This window comes from Gopherus evgoodei, chromosome 2 (assembly GCF_007399415.2).
Source record: "Gopherus evgoodei ecotype Sinaloan lineage chromosome 2, rGopEvg1_v1.p, whole genome shotgun sequence".
Lineage (NCBI taxonomy): Eukaryota > Metazoa > Chordata > Testudines > Testudinidae > Gopherus > Gopherus evgoodei.
The window spans coordinates 45259827-45273696 of NC_044323.1; the positions used below are offsets into that span (position 1 = coordinate 45259827).

Here is a 13870-nt window from a genome sequence, read left to right on the forward strand (position 1 = left end):
TGCTTTGGATCTCCCGTTCCATAGCAGCTTGGGCATGAGGAGACACCCGGTAGGGTGGGGTTCTAATTGGGTGAGCATTACCTGTGTCAATGGAGTGGTACGCCCGTTTGGTCCGTCCTGCGGTGTCTGAGAACAATGGGGCGAAGCTAGTGCACAGCTTCTTGATCTGTTGCCGCTGCAGATGTTCCAAGGTTGTGGAGAGGTTCACCTCTTCCACGCCACCATTGGTTTTTTTTCGTAGTAGACACATTTAGGCCACTTAGCGTCATCTTCTTTCTGGGCTGTAAACTGACAAACCTTTAAGTCTCTGGAATAAAAGGGCTTTAGAGAATTAACATGGTACACTTTAGGCTTTAGGGTTGAGGTGGGAAATGCTATGAGATAGTTAACAGCTCCTAGGCGCTCTTGGACTGTGAAGGGCCCTTCCCATGACGCTTCCATTTTATGGGCCTGTTGTGCCTTCAAGACCATATCCTGGTCCCCTACTTTGAAGGAACGCTCTCTGGTATGTTTATAATACCAGGCCTTTTGCTCCTCCTGAGCATCCTTTAGGCTTTCTTCAGTAAGGGCTAAAGAGTGTCGGAGGGTGCTTTGTAGGTTGCTTACAAAGTCTAGAATGTTAGTTCCTGGAGAAGGCTTAAACCCCTCCCGTTGCTGCTTCACCAACTGTAATGGCCCCTTAACCTTGTGGCCATACACAGGTTCAAATGGTGAAAGCCCTAAACTGGGATGTGGTACAGCCCAGTAGGCAAAAAGCAACTGCTGTAACACTAGGTCCCAATCATTGGAGTGTTCATTTACGAATTTACGTATCATGGCCCCCAAAGTTCCATTAAACCTCTCCACCAGGCCATTGGTTTGATGGTGGTAAGGGTTGGCAACCAAGTGATTCACCCCATGAGCTTCCCACAGATTTTACATGTCCCTGCCAGGAAATTAGTTCCCGAATTTGTGAGGATGTCGGAGGGCCAACCTACCCTGTCAAAAATGTCTGTTAAGGCCTGGCACACAGTTTTAGCCCTGGTGTTGCTTAGAGCTACTGCTTCCAGCCATCGGGTAGCAAAGTCCATGAAAGTCAGTATGTACTGCTTTCCTCTGGGTGTCTTTTTTGGGAAAGGACCCAGAATAGCCACAGCTACTCGCTGAAATGGGACCTCAATTATGGGGAGTGGCTGGAGAGGGGCTTTGACCTGGTCTTGGGGCTTTCCCACTCGTTGGCACACCTCACGAGACCGGACATAATTAGCAACGTCCTTGCCCATTCCCTCCCAGTGGAAAGACTTCCCCAACCGGTCCTTGGTTCTGTTCACCCCGGAATGACTACTGGGATGATCATGGAATAAGCTCAAGAGCTTTACCCGGTACTTAGTTGGAGATACCAACTGTCTTTGAGGGCGCCAGTCTTCCTGGTGTCCGCCAGAAAGAGTCTCCTTGTATAAAAGTCCTTGTTTTACAACAAACCGGGATCGGTTAGAAGAGCTGAGAGGCGGTTGAGTGTTCCATGCTGCCACTCAAGCCTTCTGAAGGCTGTCATCTGCTTCCTGCTCAGCCTGGAACTGTTCCCTTGAAGCTGGAGGCATCAGTTCCTCCTTAAACTGTGGACTTGGGCTTGGTCCCTCCGGAGGCGGTGTAGGTGATGGGGTTGTTTTCGCTGATTGTGAACAGCTTTCCGCTGGTGCACTATGTGATATTTCAGGCTCTGGCTGAGCCTCTTGGGTAGGGTTGTCCGCTGGTTCTGCCAGTTCAGGCACGCTGGTGCCCTTTGGCGTTGGAGTTGTAGATGGGTTTGCAAGCGCTGGAGTCAGTGCTGGCAACGGTTCTGGTGCTGGTTGCTTTTCCAGTTCCGGTTCTGGGACTGGATGCACTATGGCTTGTGCAGTCGTTGGCAGGGGATCCGGTTCCACCACCTCTGTCTGGGTCTCTGGTAACATAGACAGGGCCCTTGTGGACGGCTCAGGAACAGGGATGGGTCTGGAAGCTTGCCTGGCTTGGCTGCGTGTAACCATTCCCACCCTCTTGGCCCGCTTCACCTGGTTGGCCAAGTCTTCCCCCAGTAGCATGGGATGGGATAGTTGTCATAGACTGCAAAAGTCCACATTCCTGACCAGCCCTTGTACTGGACAGGTAACTCAGCTGTAGGCAAGTTTACAGATTTTGACATGAATGGGTGGATTGTCACTTGGGCCTCTGGGTTTATGAATTTGGGGTCCACTAAGGATTGGTGGATAGCTGACACTTGTGCCCCCGTGTCTCTCCATGCGATAACCTTCTTTCCGCCCACTCTCAAGTTTTCCCTTCGCTCCGAGGGTATTTGAGAGGCATCTGGGCCTGGGGATCTTTGGTGTGATTGTGGTGTAATGAGCTGTAATCAGTTGGGGTTCTTGGGGCAGTTGGCCTTTATATGTCCCAGTTCATTACATTTAAAACATCACCCAGCTGACTGGTCACTGGGTCGAGGTGAGTTGCTGGAGACTGGTGAGGTGGGACAATAGGGTGTCTGGGGCTTTCCTTGGGGTGTAGGTGGGGTCTTAGGTTGCCCCCGGTGATAGGGTTTATTTTTGGTTTGCCCCCTCTGATATTCGCTCCCCTTGCTAGTAGTTTTTTTTTTCCTGACACTTCTGCCCATCTGGCTCTAATCTCCCCCACCTCGGTTACAGTTTTGGGCTTCCCATCTAGGATGTACCTTTCTATTTCCTCAGGAACACCCTCTAAGAACTGCTCCATTTGCATTAGGAAGGACAGCTCTTCCAGGGAGTTAGCACTTGCTCCTGATATTCAGGCCTCCCAATTCTTTCCAATGTGGTAGGCATGTCGGGTAAATGACACATCTGGTTTCCACCTTAGGGCTCTGAACCACCGACGGGCATGCTCAGGTGTTAACCCCATTCTGATTCTGGCCTTGGTTTGAAAAAGTTTATAATCGTTCATGTATTCCTTAGGCATTTCAGCTGCCACCTCTGCTAAGGGTCCACTTAGCTGTGGCCTCAGCTCTATTATGTACTGGTCTGCAGAGATGCTGTATCCAAGGCAGGCCCTTTTAAAATTTTCTAAGAAGGCCTCAGTATCATCACCTGCCTTATAGGTGGTGTGGCAAGGCACGTCCTCAGTCTCCCCAGTCTCTGCTGCTTTCAGCCCTGGTGAGACAGGCTCAGGTAATGCGGTCCCCCTTGGGACACAAGGGAAATTTGCTCCCTGTATCTCCACTAGTCCTGGTTAGGGAATTCTTACCCTCCCTTGTGGGAGAAAGTACAGCCTCTCCTCCTGAAAGGTCTCGCTGTTTTTCTGCTCCTGCACTCCTGGCAGCAGGGCTTCTTCTCTCTCTACTCTCCTCCCCTTCCTTCCACAGGGAAGGGTTTAAAAAGGTCTCAAGCAGCCCCAAGTTGGAATCAGCTGGTCCCAATTAACCTCAGGAAGCTCCCCCCTCAGCTGATTCTAATTTACTACCTTGGTAACCTTTCCCAGCTGAACCTGATTGACCTGTGGTTGCCTCTCAGTTGATAAGGAGGAGGGCCTTTTAACCTTCTGTTACTGATTCCTACCCCTCCCCTGCAGCTATCTGTCCTGAGTTTATCACAGTGGGGAATTTTGTGGGATGGGAAACTACCTGGAGAAGGGTTGTTACGGTTGGCTGGCACATCTTGCTTAACCTTTGCTAATTCCAGGGCCTCCCTCTGGATCTCCATCTCTTTTTGTTTCATCTCCATCTCTTTTTCTCTCACCTCCATCTCTTTTTTCTTCGCCTCCATAGCTGTCTTGTGGGCAGCTTCTTCCCTGGCTATTTCTGCATTGATGTCTAATTGTTTTAGTTCCATCAGTCTCTTATGTTCGTTGTCTTTCTCTGTTGCTTCCAGCCTAGCTAGTTCTAGTTTGTTAGTGGCTCCATTGGTACTCATTTTTCTGCTTTCTTGTGCTGGCCACACCCCTCTGCAGTTCACTGAAACTGGGATGCACTCAGCCAAGCAGCCCTGAGCTAACAGAGACTTTCTAACTAGCTATACCTGAGAGGTAGAAAGAAAGAAAACAATTCAGCTTGTAAATTCCTTTTGCTGGCTGCTTGCTCACAGCTTGAAGCCTCCTTTTAACAAAGACCCTTGTTAAAAAAACTAAACACCTCTGTCTTCAGGCTGCTTTCTAGGCAGCTAGAAAGGAGAGAAAAAAAATCCTACTGGCTTTTGGTTCCTAAAAAATCCCACACTGCGGCTCACCATGTCAATGTTCCTTCCCCACTCTGAACTTCAGGGTACAAATGTGGGGACCTGCATGGACACCTCTACGCTTAATTACTAGCTTAGATCTGGTAACACTGCCACCATCCAGAAATTACAGTGTCTGGATCACTTCTTGTCCCCCACAAAACCTTCCCCTCCCCGGGCAGCCTTGAGAGGCTTCACCAATTCCCTGGTGAACACAGATCCAAACCCCTTGGATCTTAAAACAAGGAGAAATTAACCATCCCCCCCTTTTTTTCCCCCACCAATCCCTGGTGAGTCCAGATCCAATCCCCTTGGATTTTAAAACAAGGAAAAATCAATCAGGTTCTTAAAAAGAAAGCTTTTAATTAAAGAAAGAAAAGTAAAAAAATCATGTCTGTAAAATCAGGATGGAAAATACTTTACAGGGTAATCAGATTCATATAGCCCAGAGGAACCCCCTCTAGCCTTAGGTTCAGAGTTACAGCAAGCAGAGGTAAAATCCTCTCAGCAATAAAGGAACATTTACAAATTGAGAAAACAAAAATAAAACTAATCCGCCTTGCCTGGCTGTTACTTACAATTTTGAAACATAAAAGACTGATTCAGAAAGATTTGGAGAGCCTGGATTGATGTCTGGTCCCTCTTAGTCCCAAGAGCGAACAACACCCAAAACAAAGAGCACAAACAAAGACTTCCCTCCACCAAGATTTGAAAGTATCTTGTCCCCTTATTGGTCCTCTGGTCAGGTGTCAGCCAGGTTTACTGAGTGTCTTAACCCTTTACAGGTAAAAGAGGCATTAACCCTTAACTATCTGTTTATGACAGAGGGTTATCATTAATTGACCCACCCAGTGATTCTTGTCAGTGGAGTAGTGATCCATTGCTTCTTTTAGTGCCTTGTCCTCACTGCTGTCATTGGCACAGTGTTCCCAGGAATGACTGTTCACAGTCCAAACTTGGGTCATCTGTGGAGAGGGGCATTCCAGGAGTGGCCTGCACTGATCCAACTCCCAGTTAGTGTCTCTAATGTCATATTTCTTCCCCCATGCTCCCTTTTATCTCAAGCCAGATGCCCTATCTTGTGGTGTAGAAAGGCAGTCCACACTGCTCTTCCGCTGCATAATATGCTGCTTCCACCTGGGTCTCAGGTAAAATGAGAAAGAGTACCAATGACAGGGACTCAGTGGTCTTCCTGATTGGACCTGGTGTTATGGAAGCTGCAAGGAGCTTCCATGCACTGGTGGGGAGAAGGGTTAATATTCCCTAGGGAAGAAATAAATCATTATAAGCAAGAGTGAACTTCCCAGCAGCCAAAGGATGTCCTCCTTGATTCCATTGGGCCGTAAGGAGCTTGGCTTTGTAAAGTACAAATTAGTATAGTGGGAAAGGCAAGGGTGTATGTTTACTAGATTTTTTGCATTTCTAAAATATAGCCACCCTAGAACCCAGTGTCCCAAACCCATACAATCTCCATAAAAGGAATGTTAAAGGAACTCCTCTTAATCGTTGGGATCTCAGAAATAAGATTTTATCTCTTACCAGACTAAGAGGACAAAACTCAAAAGAATCTATCCAGTCGTACATTCACAGGCTCACGTATTACATTGACATTGCATGGATATGTGTTTGTTGTGTCATCTGAACAGTGCAACATTACAAAAATATACGAGAAAATAGTGACAGGAGAACTCTGAAGTTCTTCAGTTCTACTCCACTATACTTACAAGGTTCCACCTGACACCTTACGCTCCTCCCATATTAGGTTTTTCTCTATCTACCTTCTTTCTGTTTCATGGGAGGAAAGCGTAATAGAGACATGCTGTTCCCAAACATTGTGGTTGTAGGTAGCTGGTGAGCCTGCTTCTCCTTTCTGCAACTTTGAGGTGTGGTTGTCAGGCCTGCTTATCCTTTAGCCTATTTCTGGACCTCTTCCTACTCAGTGTCCTGGAATTGTTCTTTTGGGGTACCTATATCTTCTCCTCCTCTGCACTGCCTCTTCTATCTCCTTATACTCACATCTATACATTGCAGGAGCTGAAACTTCTAAAACTGTGGGGAGAGAGTACTTGTGTGATTTAGGTCATTAGCTCCTCTGTTTTAATGTAAAGGATGTTTTTGCCATGAGATCTATGTTAGAATTAATATATAATTATTAAATCAGGAATACTTCTAGCTCCTCTAAATTTGGACCATAGCACTGGAGAGGACCACCTTGGTCATAAAGTACAGTCTCCAGCAGGCAGCCCAGTCACTTAATCCAGTTCATAAACTTATCAAGCCCCCTAAAACTAGTTAGGTCACCAGTTCTCAAACTTTAGCAACTCAAGGACCCCCATTTTGATTTAAAATTGTTCATGGCTCCTCAAGCCCCCCATTCAGCCCCAGCCCCCACCCCCACTCCACCCCTTCCCCCAAGGCCCCACCTCTTTCCACCCCCACTACACCCATGTCCCTCCTCTTCTCTGCCTATTTCTGCCCAGTATGCAGGAGGCGCTGGGAGGGAGCGGGAGGAGTTGAGAGAGGGAGAGGGAGGAGTTGATCAACAGGGCTTGCAGACCCCCAGGGGGTCTGTAGACCCCAGTTTGAGAAATGCTGGGTTAGTTTGTTTGCCCCCCCTCTACTCGTATGGCAGGCTGCTCCAGAGTCTTGCTCCCCTGATTATTAGAAATCACTTTCCCTGTTTTTACCCTCAGCTGTAATTAGTTTGTTATACTATATTCTTTCACCTATATGAAGATCTTTTATAAAAAGTACATATTATCTAGGCAGTCTATCTGCCATCCTAAAAATTATACTACAGTATATATATATATATTATGATGTTAAACTTGTAACTTCCAGTGTAAATATAGTGCTTTAAAAGAAGTACTTACAGATTTGTATGAAAATCCTAGATATACTTACGCTACCAAAACCACGGTCTAGCTATCAGTTTCATAAAGCCTTAAATTTGCTTTTAGCCACTTAAGAAAAGAAACTGCATTTTCCTGGTGCAAAATATGTTGAGTATTGGAAGTGCCAGGAATGACTAATACCAGAAAATTAAAAACCTGCCTAATGTTAATGCTTTCCTTCTACTGTTCATAGTATACCCTTATGAAATTTCATTTTTAGAGTGTCTCAGTGGAGAAGGACAGCTTGGTTACAGAGAGAGAGAGAATGCTTTTAGAGGAACTAGAATTGTTAAAGCAACATTCTGTACCCGGAAGAGGGAAGCTGCATTGTGAGCTATGCAACAACAGTACGCAAACACAGGTAAATATGGACTTTGGCTACCTTAGGAGCCATGATATGTAAATGCAGTAGGGTTTCTTTTGTCTGCTGCCTTATGGGTTGGTTAAATAATGAGGAGGTGGAGTTTAGCTGCCTGTCTTTTTACTTTAGATAAACTCAGATTTTAATGTTGCTGTAGCAACATCCAACAGAGAACCCAGAAACTGTTTATTTAGCATAACAGACTTCATTTTAACAGGCTCTGGTTTGGATCTGTCATGTTTTTTCCATCTACACATTAGTGTGTTTTGTACTTATTATCTTTCCTGGATACTAGCAATTTCATGGAAAAGGGTAGCTGTTTTATTTCAAACAATATATAATTTTTGCATAAAAGTTTTAATTTCGTAATGTAACTATGTATCAGAATACAATGTTGATTCCATCATGACAGGATTTTTGTCTTTTTTGTCTTCTCTGCCTTTGCAAATACTTACTCAGAATGAAAATGAAAGCCAAACTGAATCAAAAGAGTACACCTTTGAGGGTAAAGACAGAGGAGGAAAGCCTGAAGAAATATCTTTGGATATTCTTTCAAAAGAAAGGTATTCAGAGCTTGAACTTGTTAAATCCAGACTTTCTTTAATTCAAAGTTTCTGTATTTATACTATAATTACAATCAAAAGTTATATTTAGCTTTGTGAATCATGTAATTATCTGATGTATCAGTCATATGCAATAAAAATTTATAATAAGTCAACATAGAATCCAAACCTGGATGCTTTTTGAGTGAAGCTAAATAATTTGTCACTTTTTTACAGTATTGTTTAAACAGCTGTATTATAAAATTGGGTTTTTTAAAAATGGTCTTGAAAATGATGTTCTCAGGCTATTTACTCCAAGTAATTGAATCAAGCATTTAAAATCATATTCCAATCCTTGGAATTTATAAGGCTACTTCTTGGCTTATGCCACGCATTCCTTACATACTGCTTAGGTTGTGTACTCTACCTGAAACTCAACCTTTTCTGTGTAGCTGTATAATGACAAAGAGGATGGTTTTTATGTTTGCACATTTTCCTATTCATTGCATACACTATATAGGGCACTATATATTTTTACATTGATTTTTGTCAAAGTATCCGAGTTTATCTTTGAATATTCCTTATCTTGAATTTTTATGTAAACTTTTACAATAAATAAATACAGAGATGCTCACCAGAAACACAATAGCCTATTTTTCAATGTCATTATGTAATTTTAAATATTGCTTATACTACATGGCATAACTTAGGCATTTTCAAAAAATATCATCTGCGTAATTTAACTACTTTTTTGTGCAGAATTCTTGCTGTTCATTTTATATTAAGCTACCAAAATAATATTCTTACAAAACCTCCACAAATTACATTTATTGTTATAAAGTCAAAGATTGCATTTTAAACATAAATTCATCTTGAGTTATGTCATTTTCCCCATCTCTAATTTCTGACTTCCAATGCTGCCACATTATCCCAATCTCCTTCCTCAGCCTGCATGTGGAATCTTGGCCACTTAAGGTGTTGGCTCTCCATCATTATGAAGCACAGTAATTCTTTGAAAAAATGAAGTGTATGAAATATAGTTAGTATACTGTACCGATATAAATGTTTGTTTTATAATTATGTAGCCATCAGATATAGATGAACAGACCGATGTGGTCTATATTTAAAAAGTACACGTTTTCAGTGCAAAATAAAATCAATAATTGTGCTGCTTTATTATCATCACGTATTATCATAGCTGGACAATAATATTTATTTTCATGTTGTCCAAGTTCTTCAACTAGCAATTTTATTTTTTCTCATGTGAAGAACCTCTAAGACAGTGGTTTTCAATCTGTGGCCCACGGACCCCTGGGGGCTCTGCAAACTATATCTAAGATTTCCAAAGGGGTCCGCACCACCATTCAAAAATTTTTGTGGGTCCACAAATGAAAGAAGTTTGAAAACCACTGCTCTAAGAGACTCAATCTATAAGCATTACCTTTAATAACTTTTATAGTTCAGCTTTTTAAAGTGATTATAAAAATAGTTTACTTGCAGAGTAAAGTAAGTCTACTCCTGGGGTAAAATACTGGCCCCAATTAAATCAATGGCAAAGTGAGGCCCCATTGATTTCAATGAGGTTATGATTTAATTCACCCGTTCTATGTGTTCTGAGTCATAGTTGCTTATTTTAATGACAAAAATAAATGTTGGTTGTTTTTAACTCCTAATAGCACTACTAAGCCAACACAGACATGCATGAGTACAAAGGGAAAGGATCCAGCTTGACTGGTTTTTGAAGGGTTGGTTTTGAAGGGATGGTAGAAAAAAATTAGTTTTACTTATAAACTAAGAAATTTGTCAGGGAAACCTGTGGTTCTTGACACACACGGTGTCTCAAAATGTCATTTTTAATAGTAATTTTTCAGAGCAGGACTGTACTTTAAAGAAGTCCCTTTCTGGTTGACCTTGTGCTCATGGAACTGCCCAATGCTTAAGATGTTGCTGTTGGGTCCCATACTATTCATCCAAAAGGACTGTAACCTGCCTGTGAAAGAGTGGGTAGTGGATATGAAAAGTAGCTTCCATTAATCCTTACTTCATTGTCAACGAACCGTTGTGGTATATCAGCCTTCTGGCATACAACTCCACATGGAATAGGATTTTTTTTTTAATTGTTTGCATTTGGCCTGTCAAGGCCTATTTCAGCGGGTGGGGAAGAAAGACAGTTGAGGAGAAGACATACTTCACTTTTATTAAATGATAACAAATATTTTGTTTGTGAAGAGACCGACATTGTCAATAACTTTGCACAGAACTTAATACAGAGTCTACTTTAATATTACCCTGCTTTGCAAAGGACAACATTTATGGTTTATCTTTTTTGGTAGCCAGAAGTACTTTGTCTGAAGTCCATATCTCACATCATTGTTGAGCCAATGTGATATGTGTAGGCTAGTAAGACGCAGTAGTTTCAGACACTAGAAGCATCCTAAAGGGTCCATGTACCTAGACACAAATACTCAAGTTGGATAATTCTGCATTGTTTTCACTAGGCGCACTATCCATGTAGTCTTTACTTGTGTTCTGCAGAGCAACAGTGCCTCACTGGTCAATACATATGAAACCTGATAAGGAGGAATGACAAACATGACACTGCTATCTGTATTTAAAAAAAGAATTACTCGGAAATTTTTCCTCAAAATTGTAGCTTTCCGTAGTTATTTAATATAACAATATGTAATATTTTTAATTGATCAACTATGGACTAGTATAGATGTGCTAATGTGGCATTTATGTGACTTGTGTACTTTGCTGTCTTAAAACCAAATCCTAGTACCACTGAATCAATAGCAAAATTCATAGTCTTCAGTGGGACCTGGATTTGGCCCCACAAAATAGAATGTGAGGGGAAAAAATGTTTTGATCAGTTTCTATTTCATCTATATGTACAGGCATACTCTACAGAAGGCTAATAACAGACTCCTGAAGATTCTGTTAGAGGTTGTGAAGACAACTGTAGCTATAGAAGAAACAATTGGTCTTCATGTCCTTGGATTACTGGATAGCCCTGGGAAAGACCCTCCTTCTTCTAAAACTGTTCTATGGGAGGCGGAGGCAGAGCAGTCATTAAAGCCCTGTGTCCATGTGGGATTTGAAAAAGGTACTGGTTGCATGTTTACTTGTAATTTCATATCATGTAGAAGCCATGTAATGTGCCAGGACTTTTTACTTGAAAAGTAAGATTTTTTAACTCACAGTAATTTAAAGGGCAGGTATATTTAAAAAAAAAAGAAAAGAAAAGAAAAGAAAAGAAAAAAGTGTGTGAATATACATGGCAGCTCCATTTGATATCCATCATTAACAACCTGCACCTGATTAACTATTGCATATACCTAGGCATCCGCTGAGGGGTAAATTGTACCTTTGCTACAAGCTCTGTGTATGTGGCAGCATACAGCTGCCCTGCCCCAGGAGCAGACCAGGAAACAGATATATCTTGTGCTAGCTCTGTACCTGGTGCTGTGAACATCTGCTGGCACGTTGGTAGGGTTGGGAGTGCAGGCTGGATTAAGGCACAGCCCGCTTCCCACATACCTGTAGAAAAGGGAGAGTAATGGCTCTGCAGAGGCTTCTTTCCCCAAGCTGCTACTCTTGGTGCAGGTAGCAAGTGCTAGAGGGAAAAGGAGCGCCCTGGATGGGCACAAAGGATTAGGTGACAATCTATCCAGAAAATAACATTTTGTTATATATGCCTACACTTAAGTGGAGAATTAATTTCTTCAGTGGACATCACCGGAAAAAAATAGTAACCAGTAAAAATTACAGAATTTCCATTTTAGGGAAATGTTATACTATAGAGTGGTTACTCAAATGGTAAATAAAGATATATAGCAGAAGTCGACAACCTTTCAGAAGCGGTATGCCAAGTCTTCATTTATTCACTCTAATTTAAGATTTCATGTGCTGATAATATATTTTAATGTTTTTTAGAAGGTCTCTCTCTATAAGTCTATATATTATATAACTAAACTAGTGTTGTATTGTAAAATAAACAAGGTTTTCAAAATATTTAAGAAGCTTCATTGAAAATGAAATTAAAATGTTGATCTTATGCCACTGGCCCGCTCAGCTCGCTGCTGATCTGGGATTCTGTTCACCTAGGCTGGCAGCGGGCTGAGCAGGGCCTGCGGCTGGGACCCCGACTGGCAAGGGTCCGACAGCTAGAACCCCAGACCAGCAGCGGGCTGTGCGGGGCCGGCGGCCAGGACCCCAGACTGGCAGTGAACTGAGCGGCTCAGCCCACTGCCGCTCAGGGGTTCCATCTGTCGGCTCCTGCCAGCTGGTATCCCAGCTGCCGGATCCGCTCTGCCTGCTGCCAGTCTGGGGTCCCAGCCCTCCCCATATACAGTGGGTACCTACCTTCTCCCTGGTTCTGACCATTTTCTTCCTCTCTCTGCACTGAACGGAGGATGGGAGTGCACTGAGCACAGGGCTAGGGCTGAAGGGTCAGGCCAGGAGCTAGAATGAGGGAGGGGGCTCAGGATTGGGGCAGGAGGTTTGGGTTTGGGGCACTTACCTGGGCAGCTCCCATTTGATGTGAGAGATGCAGGTGGGAATGTGGGGGGGAGTGCAGGAGCTCCCATTTGGTGCTCTGGGTGAGAGTGGGAATGTGGCGGGTGCATGGGGTGTGGAGGGGCTGGGGCTGTGCGGGGGGTGCAAGAGTCAGGGCAGAGGGCTGGAGTTAGGGTTGGGGACTGGGTATGTGGGGGGGGGTGCAAGTGTCAGGACAGTGGGGGGGCTGGATATGTGTCAGGGTGCCAGAGTCAGGGCTAGGGTTGGGGGGGCAGGGATGAAGGAGTCAAGCAGAGGGCTGGGTGTGTATGAGGGAGGTAGGGCTCAGGGCAGCGGTCTGGGGGGTGTGCGGGGGTGCAGGGCTCAGGGCAGAGGGTGGGGGGGGTCAGGGCTCAGGGGAGAGGGCTGGGTGACTGCCCCCCTAAGAACTCCCAACCCCCCTGCTCCTTGTCCCAACTACCCCCTCCTGGGACCCTGCCCCCAACTGCCCCCCAGAACCTCCCCCCCCATCTAAGCCTTCTTGTTCCTTGTCCTCTGACTGGACCCTACCCCCTACCTGTCCCCTGACTGCCCTGACCCTTATGCACACCCCCAACCCCAGCCAGATCCCCGGGACTCCCATGGCTATTCAACTACTCTCTGCCTCCTGACAGGACCCCCAGAACTCCCGATCCATGCAACCCACCCCCACCCCCGCTCCATGATTAGTAGTTCTGCAGTTTCCTATTTGAGTTCCTTCAGAACTCTTGGTTGAATACCATCTGGTTGTGATGACTTGTTACTGTTTAATTTATCAGTTTTTTCCAAAACCTTTATTGACTCCTCAGTCTGGGACAGTTCCTCAGATTTGTCACCTAAAAAAAATGGCACAGAGGTGGGAATGCTCTGCTATTTTCAGAAGAATAAATCTGGAGGCTTACACTTTCCAGGCAAATAGTGATTTTAAAGTGCATTTCTATGCTGAAAAGTGATTTTGTAAAAATGCCATCAATGGTTTCTAAATTTACCATCCCACAGGGACTTCCATATTCCAGTTGTTCACTCTGCAAACTTAATCAAAACTCTGAGAGTCAAGTTGGGGGTTTTCCTCTTCAAGTATCCTTACTATTTGTAAAGTTTCTGCAGGCCAAATCACGGGTAACACGTGGGTAATTGCACTGCGCTATTGGGGCTTGCACTGATGTAACTAATTAGAATTTAGTAAATTATTCTGTTGATGATACATTAGGAGAAATAGAATCCTACTCACATGCTCTTAGCTCTGTTGGCTCTGCAGGGCCAACAGGAATAAAAAACAGTAAAATCTGATTTTAGGCCTCAGTCTTGCCCACGCAGAGCTCAATGCAGGATCAAAGCCTTAAT

The 13870-nt window shown here is 43.9% G+C and overlaps 1 protein-coding gene across 3 annotated transcripts in view; it reads left to right on the forward strand.

Annotated features, from left to right (window-relative positions):
- Positions 1-13870, forward strand: part of AKAP9 (A-kinase anchoring protein 9) — a 204250-nt gene that overhangs the window by 117187 nt on the left and 73193 nt on the right. For all 3 annotated transcript variants that reach the window (XM_030550534.1, XM_030550535.1, XM_030550536.1), the window contains exons 19-21: positions 7308-7448; positions 7908-8011; positions 10888-11096. In XM_030550534.1, coding sequence (XP_030406394.1) covers positions 7308-7448; positions 7908-8011; positions 10888-11096 — 454 coding nt within the window. The remainder of the gene's footprint in view (positions 1-7307; positions 7449-7907; positions 8012-10887; positions 11097-13870) is intronic.